This window comes from Zonotrichia leucophrys, chromosome 22 (assembly GCF_028769735.1).
Source record: "Zonotrichia leucophrys gambelii isolate GWCS_2022_RI chromosome 22, RI_Zleu_2.0, whole genome shotgun sequence".
Taxonomy (NCBI): domain Eukaryota; kingdom Metazoa; phylum Chordata; class Aves; order Passeriformes; family Passerellidae; genus Zonotrichia; species Zonotrichia leucophrys.
This window is the reverse complement of record NC_088191.1, coordinates 3,814,422-3,825,114: the sequence shown is the minus strand read 5'-3', so window position 1 is coordinate 3,825,114 and position 10,693 is coordinate 3,814,422. Positions and strand designations below refer to the sequence as shown.

Genomic DNA, 10,693 nt, shown 5'->3' with positions numbered 1-10,693 from the left:
GCGATGGGATGGGCATGAAAGGGTTAAAATGGAATTTGGGGGTAAAATGGGATGGGCAGAAAAGGGTTAAAATGGAATTCGGGGGGGTAAAATGGGATGGGATGGGATGGGATGGGATGGGATGGGATGGGATGGGATGGGATGGGATGGCAAGCAGGGGTAATATGGGATGGGGAGGATGGGATCTGATGTGGCAGGAGTGGGGGATAATATGGGATTGGGATAATGTGGAATTGGGATAATGTGGAATTGGGATAATATGGAATTGGAAGGGTAGGGTCAGATGGGGAGGGTGTTTAAGATGGGATGGGGTGGGAAAGTTTCCCCCATCCCTGCTGCCTGCCCAGGGGCTGGTGGCACCCAGGGACCTCTGGCTCCACGATGACAGCCCTGTCACCCCCCAGGACAGCGTGGGGGTCACCCAGTGCCCCCCACCCGCTGCAGCCCCACCCCAAGGCCTTGCAGGGCCCAGCAGAGGTGACAGAACCAGACTGACACAGGGGGAACAGAGCTTTTATTCCAGGTTTTTCCCCCAGGACGTGTGTCCTGCTCCCACCAACGTGTCCACAGAGCTGGGGGACACCCCAGAGCCCCCCACACACCCCAAGATCCCCGTTTGGCACTGGGGGGAGCCGCTGGTGTGGGGGACACGGCCGGACACCAGCTGGGAGCTGGCTCTGGATCCCTCGGGATCACAGCATGGGATTGGGATCCCCAGCCCCCTGCCCACATCCCAAGGCACATCTGGAGGGGCTGAGGGTCCATCCTGGGGTCTGGGGGGGCCGGGACCCCCTGGGCTATCGGTGCCTGTGCTCCAGGAGAGCCTCAAAGTCCGGGGAGCAGACGAGCTTGTGCCTGACGTGGCCCAGCACCATCATCTCACCCGTGCGGTTGTCCCCGATGCCCACGGACACCAGCTCCTGTTGCAGGGGACACAAACAGCCCTGAGCCACAGCAACCCCTGGGAGACCCCCAGAGGGGACCAGCAGGACCCCATCCCACTGTCAGCAGGGCCAAGAGCCAGCACGACCCCCCAGTTGGGGTTATTTTGGGGTGAAACCCTCCAAATCAGGTGCCAGTGTCCCTGCCATACCTGTAGGAAGGAGCAGGGGGTGCCCATGGTCACGTCCAGGGTGACCTTGCCCAGCACCAGCTGCACTTTGCCTGACTTTCGGATGAGCAGCTTCCCCACCTGGCCCTCGGGGAGGTCGGCCAGGGTGCAGATGTTCTCTGCCTGCTTGGCCTCCTGCAGGGCACAGCGGGACTGGGATCAGCCCCTGGGACTGGGATAACCTCACAGGGACTGGGATAACCTCACTGGACTGGGATAACCCCACTGGGACTGGGATTAGCCACTGGGACTGGCATCAGCCCCTGGGACTGGGATCAGCCCCTGGGACTGGGATCATCCAATTGGGATCAGCCCCTGGGACTGGGATAACCCCACTGGGACTGGGATCAGCCACTGGGACTGGGATCATCCAATTGGGATCAGCCCCTGGGACTGGCATCAGCCCTTGGGAATGGGATCAGCCCCTGGGACTGGGATCATCCAATTGGGATCAGCCACTGGGACTGGGATAACCCCACTGGGACTGGGATCAGCCACTGGGACTGGGATCAGCCACTGGGACTGGGATCAGCCCTTGGGAATGGGATCAGCCCACTGGGACTGGGATCATCCCATTGGGACTGGGATCAGCCCTTGGGAATGGGATCAGCCCTTAGGAATGGGATCAGCCCTTGGGACTGGGATCATCCCATTGGGACTGGGATCATCCCATTGGGACTGGGATAACCCCACTGGGACTGGGATAATCCCATTGGGACTGGGATCAGCCATCAGGAGTGGGATCAGCCCCTGGGACTGGGATCAGCCCTCAGGAATGGGATCAGCCCTTGGGACTGGGATCATCCCATTGGGACTGGGATCATCCCATTCGGACTGGGATCAGCCCTTGGGACTGGGATCAGCCCTTGGGAATGGGATCATCCCATTGGGACTGGGATCATCCCATTGGTACTGGGATAACCCCACTGGGACTGGGATAATCCCATTGGGAGTGGGATCAGCCATCAGGACTGGGATCAGCCTCTGGGACTGGGATAACCCCACTGGGACTGGGATCAGCCCTCAGGAATGGGATCAGCCCATAGGACTGGGATCCCCCTCAGGACTGGGATAATCCCACTGGGAGTGGGATAATCCCATTGGGAGTGGGATCAGCCCTCAGGACTGGGATAACCCCATGGGATTGGGATCATCTTGTGAGATTGGGATCACCCCATGGGATTGGGGGGGACAGCACCATGGGATAAGGGGACAGCACAGGACTGGAGGAGAAAGGACACCACAGGATAGGGGGGACATCATGGGATGGGCTGGAAAGGCCACCACGGGATGGGGGGACAGTGACACCATGGGATGGAGGGACATCATGGGATGGGGTGGGAAGGCCACAGTGGGATGGGGGCACATCCTCATGGGCTTGGGGGAGACACCACAGAAGGGGAGAGGATGAGGATGAGGGGACACCCCCACCGTGCCCTACCTGGCTCTTCTCCTGCTTCACCAGCAGCACCTGCCCGTCCTCGCTGTGCAGCTCAGCCTTGCTGGGTTTGGTGTCCTGGCTGGGGGGCTGCCCTGGCAGGGTGTCAGGGAGCTGCAGGAACAGCAGCTCCTCCTCCTGGGCCAGGCTCAGCCTCTGCAGCAGCTCTGCTGCCGACACATCCCGTGGGAACCCGGGGGGGCCCTTGGGCTGGGCTGGCTTGGGATCCTCCTCACAGGGCTCTTCCTTCACTGCAGAGGGGGCACGGGGAACGGGGGACACCCCCAGCTTGTCCCTGCTGTGTCCCCTGCCCAGGCAAACCTAACCCAGCCCGCCCCCCACCCGCCCAGCCAGCCCACCACCCCCAGCCTGCCCAGCCCAGCCAACCCACCACCGCCCAGCCCAGCCCAGCCCAGCCCAGCCCAGCCCAGCCCAACCCAACCCAGCCCAGCCCTGCCCAGGTTGCTGGTGATGATGAGGATGAGTATGGTGATTAGGAACAATAGTAGGTAGGTAAAAGATTTTGTAATGTAGGGGTCTGAGGCCACGTATCATGCTGCAAATTGTAGGATAGATCATGATATGAACAGTGCAATGGGGAAGAAGGTGAGGGAGTAGAAGTCTGTTTTTAGGCCGATGGGGATTTTGAAGTTTGTAATGAATTTTCATTCTCAGAAGGAGGTGAGGCTTTCTGCTCCAGAGTGGATGTGGATTGTTATTGGGATTAGGCTGATTAAGAAGGAGGTTTTGATTGTGTTTGTGATTGTGCTGGGGGTGTTCTTGAGGTTGTTGGATAGAAGAGGAAATAGGATGGGGGTGGAGAGGGTTACTGGGGTTAAGGGTGTGAATGTGTTTAGGACTAGTGAGAGGTCCATTACTTGGATTTGCACCAAGATGAGTGGCTCCTAAGAGCATTGGGTTACTATAATCCTTTGAAAGTGAGGAGACTGAGGTTTTATACTCAGATACAAGAGTTAGCAGTTCTTGCTGGTTTTACCTCTCCCAGCCTAGCCCCACCTTTCACTGCTGGTGGGTCCAGCTCCATCTTCTCCTCCTTGGCCGCAGGCAGCCATGGCTGAGTGTCCTCCTGCTCTGGCACCTCCTCCTTGAAGAGCCAGCCCGAGTGCGCCAGGGGCAGCTGCACCGGCTTGTTCCGGATGTCGTTCTTCAGCCCCGGGTCATCCAGGAACTGTGGGGACAAGGAGGGGACATCAGCACTGCCCGGGGGCACAGGGGACACTCAGGATCACCCTGGTGGCACAGGGGACACTCAGCACTGTCTTGGTGACACAGGGGACACTCAGCACTGTTCTGGTGACACAGGGGACACTCAGCACTGCACCAGTAGCACAAGGGACACTCAGCACTGTTCTGGTGACACAGGGGACACTCAGCACTGTACTGGTAGCACAGGGGACACTCAGCACCCCCGGGTGGCACAGGGGACACTCAGCACTGTTCTGGTGACACAGGGGACACTCAGCACTGCACCGGTGACACAAGGGACACTCAGCACCCCCCAGTGGCACAGGGGACACTCAGCACTGCCACGTTGGCACAAGGGGACACTCAGGATCACCCATTGGCACAGAGGACACTCAGCACCACTTCAGGGACACAGGGGACACTCAGCATTGCCCTGGTGTGCAGGGGACACTCAGGATCACCCTGGTGGCACAGGGGACACTCAGCACTGCCCTGGTGACACAGGGGACACTCAGCACTCCCCAGTGGCACAGGGGACACTCAGCACTGCACCAGCGACACAGGGCACACTCAGCACTGGCTGGTGACACAGGGGACACTCAGCACTGCTCCGGTGACACAGAAGACACTCAGCACCCCCCAGTGGCACAGGGGACACTCAACCCTGCCCTGGTGACACAAGGGACACTCAGCATCACCCCAGGGGCACAGGGGACACTCAACCCTGCCCTGGTGACACAAGGGACACTCAGCACCCCTGGGTGGCACAGAGGACACTCAAGATCACCCTAGTGACACAGGGGACACTCAGCATTGCCTGGGGCCTCAGAGGACACTCAGTACCACCTTGATGGCACAGGGGACACTCAGCATTGTCTTGGTGACACAGGGGACACTCAGGATCACCCTGGTGACACAAGGGACACTCAGCATCACCCTGGTGGCACAGGGGACACTCAGCACTGCCCTGGTGACACAGGGGACACTCAGCATCACTGCAGGGACACAGGGGACACTCAGCACCCCCTGGTGGCACAGGGGACACTCAGCACTGCTCTGGTGACACAAGGGACACTCAGGATCACTGCAGGGACACAGGGGACACTCAGGATCACCCTGGTGGCACAGAGGACACTCAGCACCCCCGGGTGGCACAGGGGACACTCAGCACCACTGCAGGGACACAAGGGACACTCAGCACCCCCCAGTGGCACCAAAGCCACCCCTTCCATGCCCACTGACATCGTCCTTCTGCAGCATCCTCAGGATCTGCTTGGTCTCCTCGTCCGTCTCCCTCTTCTCCTTCTTGATGTTGATGATGTGGGAAGGGCCGAAGTCGGACACGTCCACGCTCCGGTCCCAGGAGCCTGCTGGGGACACAGGAGCAGCCCAGGGTCACCCTAAAGGTGGGAGCCCCCCCAAAAACACCCAGAGGGGAGCTCCCCTCACCTTTCTTCTTCATCATCTCAGCGGGGCCCTGCTCGAAGATGGAGTGCGACTGGATGACCTCGGGCCGGTTGCGGCCCCGGCCGTGCCCGTCCCGCTGCCGCTCCCGCTCCTTCTTCTCCTTCTTCACCGCCACATCCTCCCGGGGCCTGGGGGCAGAGGGGGCACAGCACCCCAAATCAGCCCCACAGCACCCCCAAATCAGCCCCACAGCACCCCCACATCAGAACCACATCAGCCCCACAGCACCCCACAGCGCCCCCACATCAGCCCCACAGCAGCCCCAAATCAGCCCCACAGCACCCCCAAATCAGAACCACAGCACCCCCAAACCAGCCCCACAGCACCCCCAAATCAGAACCACAGCACCCCAAATCAGCCCCACAGCACCCCCAAATCAGCCCCACAGCGCCCCCAAATCAGCCCCACAGCACCCCCACATCAGCCCCACAGCGCCCCCACATCAGCCCCACAGCACCCCCAAATCAGCCCCACAGCATCCCCAAATCAGAACCACAGCACCCCCACATCAGGCCACAGCATCCCCAAATCACAACCAATCAGCCCCAAATCAGAACCAAGCACCCCATCAGCCCCACACACCCCTATATCACCCCACAGCACCCCCAATCAGCCCCACAGCATCCCCAAATCAGCCCCACACACACCCTATATCACCCCCACATCAGCCCCACAGCACTCCTAAATCAGCCCCACAGCACCCCCAAATCACCTCCACATCACCCCCACATCAGCCCCATATCAGCCCCACAGCACCCCCACATCAGCCCCACAGCACCCCCACATCAGCCCCACAGCACCCCCACATCAGCCCCACAGCACCCCCACATCAGCCCCACAGCGCCCCCAAATCAGCCCCACAGCACCCCCAAATCAGCCCCAAATCAGAACCACAGCACCCCCACATCAGCCCCACAGTACTCCCAAATTAGAACCACAGCACCCCAAATTAGAACCACAGCACCCCACATCAGCCCCACAGCACCCCCACATCAGCCCCACAGCACCCCCACAGCACCCCTCACATCACCCCCAAATCAGCCCCACAGCACCCCAAATCAGCCCCACAGTGCCCCCATATCAGAACCACAGCACCCCCAGCCCTGCCCCTGCCAGGACACAGGGCCTGGGGAAGAGATCTCTGCACATCACCCAGAGATATTGGTGTGGGTATTTGGAATATTGGTGTGGATATTTCTATGGATATCTGAGAATTTCCATGGATATTTGAGATATTTATATGGATATTTCGGACATTTCCACGGATATTTCGGACATTTCCATGGATATTTGGCAAATTCGTATGTATTGCTGAGATATTTCCATGGATAGTTGGGATATTTATATAGATATCTGAGAACTTCCATGGGTATTCAGGCTATTTCCATGGATATCTGGGATATTTCCATGGATAACTGGGATATTTATATGAATATTTGGGATATTTATATGGATATTTCCATGGATAACCGGGATATTTCCATGGATAATTAGGATATTTCCATGGGAATCTGGGATATTTATGTGCATATTTGGGATATTTCCATGGATAACTGGGATATTTCCATGGGTATCTGGGATATTTATGTGCATATTTGGGATATTTATATGGGTATTTCCATGGGAATCTGGGATATTTATGTGAATATTTGGGATATTTCCATGGATAACTGGGATATTTCCATGGGAATCTGGGATATTTATGTGGATATTTGGGATATTTCCATAGATAACTGAGATATTTCCATGGATAACTGGGATATTTCCATGAGTATCTGAGATATTTATGTGAATATCTGGGATATTTATATGGATATTTCCATGGGAATCTGGGATATTTATGTGCATATTTGGGATATTTCCATGGGAATCTGGGATATTTATGTGAATATTTGGGATATTTCCATGGATAACTGGGATATTTCCATGGGTATCTGGAATATTTATATGAATATTTGGGATATTTATATGGATATCTGGGATATTTATATGAATATTTGGGATATTTATATGGATATTTCCATGGTATCTGAGATATTTATGTGAATATTTGGGATATTTCCATGGATAACTGGGATATTTCCATGGGCATCAGGGCCCTGTGCCCCCCAGGTCACCCAGATCCACCACTCACTCCTCCTTGATCTTCCTGCTGATGATGTTGGGGGTGAAAGTTTTCTGTGGGGAAAAAACAGAGAGAAAAAATCATCCCCAACCCCCCCAGGCTGTGCCAGGCACCCCGGAGCCTCTGTGGGGACACGGGGTGTGAGATGGGAAATGTGTCACCACATTTCTCCTCACACAGAAAAGCAAGGCACAGCTCTTGCCAAGAATATTTCTGGGTTTCACATTCCCTGAACCTCAGAGAAAGGAAAAACAATTTTTATCTTGTTTGTTGTGCAAAAGTAAAATGCAATATAAAAAGTGTTTACCCAGAGTGATGGGGTTTTATTTCCTTGGCCTATCAGGGCCAGGTGTGTGTGTGAGGTGGGACTGTGAGCTAAAAGTCACGAGATTCTGTGCAGTGTGTGCAGAGTTAAATACTTAGCAAATCCAGAATATGATATGATATAATAATATAAATAATAAATATAGTATGATACAATATACTGTAATATAATCTCTTATAATATCATATTATAGTAGATTATAGTATATTAATAATAAAACAAGATATAATATACTATAATGTACTATAAAATACTTTACTATAAAATAACATACTATACTATAATTAATATAATATAGCATCATAATAATATAATATTATTATAATGTAATGTAATGTAATTTAATGTAATATAATATAATATAATATAATATAATATAATATAATAGTATATAATATAATATAATAGTATATAATATAATATAATATAATATAATATAATATAATATAATATAATATAATATAATATAATATAATATAATATAATATAATATAATATAAAATATAATATATAATATATAATATAATATAATATAATATAATATAATATAATAATATAATAAAATATAATATAATATATAATATATAATATATAATATATAATATATAATATAATATAATAGTACAGTATAGTATAGTATATAACATAATATAACAAAATATAATATAACATAACATAATATACTATACTATTATGTTATATTATATATCATATATCATATATAACATATATCATATATTATATATATTATATATTATATATATTACATATTATATACATATTATATATATATTATATATATATTATATATTATAAATTATGTTAAAAACAAATAGAGCATAATATACTATACTATAATATAACATGACATATTTATATTACATTACAGTATATTATACTATATTAATTATATTATTAATCTAATTAAGCAATTAAATTAATTAAATAATAAAATTAATAGAATTAAATTAATTGCCCTTCTAATATCAATTAAATCCCCCTCATCACCTCTCCCCGCCACGGGGCTCACCCGATTGGATGCTGGGTGCCCCCATTTTGGGGAGGGGTCTCTCTCACCTTTTTGACGCCGCCCAGGGTGAGGTCCCGGGAGCGGATGGAGGGCAGGCGGCCCGGGCTGAGGGGGGGCGCGGGGGGGCGCCTGCCCAGCACCCCCCGGGGCGCCCCCGGCCGGAGGCTGCCCGGGGAGCCCGAGCTGCCAGAGCCCCCCTCGGCCATGCTGCGGGCAGGGGGCACGCTCAGGGGGGCTGCACCCCCGGACTGCGCCTGCAAATACACACACCCCAATAATGAACACCTGAACCCCCAAACTGGGCCTGGAAATACACACACCCCAGTGATGAACCCCCAAAGTGGGCCTGGAAATACACACACCCCAATAATGAACACCTGAACCCCCAAACTGCGCCTGGAAATACACACACCCCAATAATGAACCCCCAAAGTGGGCCTGGAAATACACACACCCCAGTGATGAACCCCTGAACCCCCAAACTGCGCCTGGAAATACACACATGCCAGTAATGAACACCCAAAGTGGGCCTGGAAATACACACACCTCAATAATGAACCCCTGAACCCCCAAACTGCGCCTAGAAATACACTCACCCCAGTGATGAACCCCCAAGCTGGCCCTGGAAATACACACACCCCAATAATGAACCCCCAAAGTGGGCCTGGAAATACACACACCTCAATAATGAACCCCCAAACAGAGCTCAGAAATACACCCACCCTAATAATGAACGCCTGAACCCCCAAAGTGGGCCTGGAAATACACACACCCCAGTAATGAACCCCCAAACAGAGCTCAGAAATACACCCACCCTAATAATGAACCCCTGAACCCCCAAAGTGGGCCAGGAAATACACACACCCCAGTGATGAACCCCCAAACAGAGCTCAGAAATACACCCACCCCAATAATGAACGCCTGAACCCCCAAACACGGCCCAGAAATACACCCATCCAATAATGAACCCCCGAATGGGCTCCGAACTGCACCCATCCCAAAAATGAACCCCAAAACAGGGCTCAGTCCTGCACCCATCCCAATACTGAACCCCCAAATGGGCTCAGAACTGCACCCACCCCAATAATGACCCCCCTGCACCCCCAAACATGATCCCCGTGACCCAGGGGGGTTGTGTCCCCCCTGCACCCCCCAGAACCCCCTCATTCCCCCCTCCCCAGGTTTCCCAGCTCCCCCCCACTCCCAAACAGGACCCCCTTGTGCCCCCTTTCCCCGCCCCCCAAAACACCCCCCAGGACCCCTTTGTTCCCCCTCCCCAGGGGTCTCAGCCCCCTCCTCACGGGCCTCACCCCCTCAGGACCCTCCGGCGCCCCCTCCCCAGAGATCTCATCCCCCTCCCTGTCCCCCTTCCACCCTCTCCCCAGCATTCCCACCAATCATACACCCCCAAACAGGGCCCCCTCTCCCCCCGCTCCCCAGAGGTCTCACCCCCCTCCTCGCACCCCTCAGGACCCACCGGACCCCCCCAAATTATGCCCCCCTCCCCCGCCACGCCGCCCCTCACCCTGCCCGGGCAGCCACGGGCTCGCCGCCCTCACTGCGCATGCATCACACGCGGCGCGCCCTTCCTGGCGTGACGCTGCCGCCGCCATCTTTGCTGAGGGCGCGGAGGGCTTGGCAATGAGCCGCCATCTTTGTGGTTGGCATTGCCCAACCCGATGTGAGGGCGGTGGCGCCATCTTTGTGACGGGCAGTGCCCGGCTCTCCGGACCGGGCACCGGGGGCAGCGCTGGGGGGGACATTTTTGGGGGGTCACTCTTTCTCTATTTAACACCCTCACGGGATTCCTGCAGTGCGACCACCCCCCTCAGGATCTTCTGCAGCCCCACAGCCAGCCGGCACCCACACAGAGGGGGTTCATGCGTGGGCACCCCCTCGCAGAAATTTGGGGAGCAATGAGGTTTTTGGGGTGCTGTCTCACCCGCCCACCAGAAAAAAGCTTTGTCCCTCCAAGAAGAGTGTTTACCACG

General features: G+C 53.4%; 1 protein-coding gene across 2 annotated transcripts; it reads right to left on the bottom strand.

Moving 5' to 3' along the window:
• Positions 1-497: 497 nt before the first annotated feature.
• On the bottom strand, positions 498-10,481 carry POLR3D (RNA polymerase III subunit D). Of its 2 annotated transcripts, none has more exons than XM_064731058.1 (9): positions 10,228-10,481; positions 8,750-8,956; positions 7,357-7,400; positions 5,205-5,350; positions 4,998-5,122; positions 3,567-3,738; positions 2,553-2,800; positions 1,094-1,246; positions 498-920 (listed from the first exon to the last, which is right to left on the bottom strand). In XM_064731058.1, exons 2-9 carry the CDS (start codon positions 8,906-8,908, stop codon positions 798-800), a joined length of 1,170 nt encoding a protein of 389 aa, XP_064587128.1. In that variant the 5' UTR covers positions 8,909-8,956; positions 10,228-10,481; the 3' UTR covers positions 498-797. The 2 variants fall into 2 exon arrangements, with proteins under 2 accessions (XP_064587128.1, XP_064587127.1); XM_064731057.1 differs by having other exon boundaries at positions 4,998-5,125; positions 10,228-10,480.
• Positions 10,482-10,693: the final 212 nt, after the last annotated feature.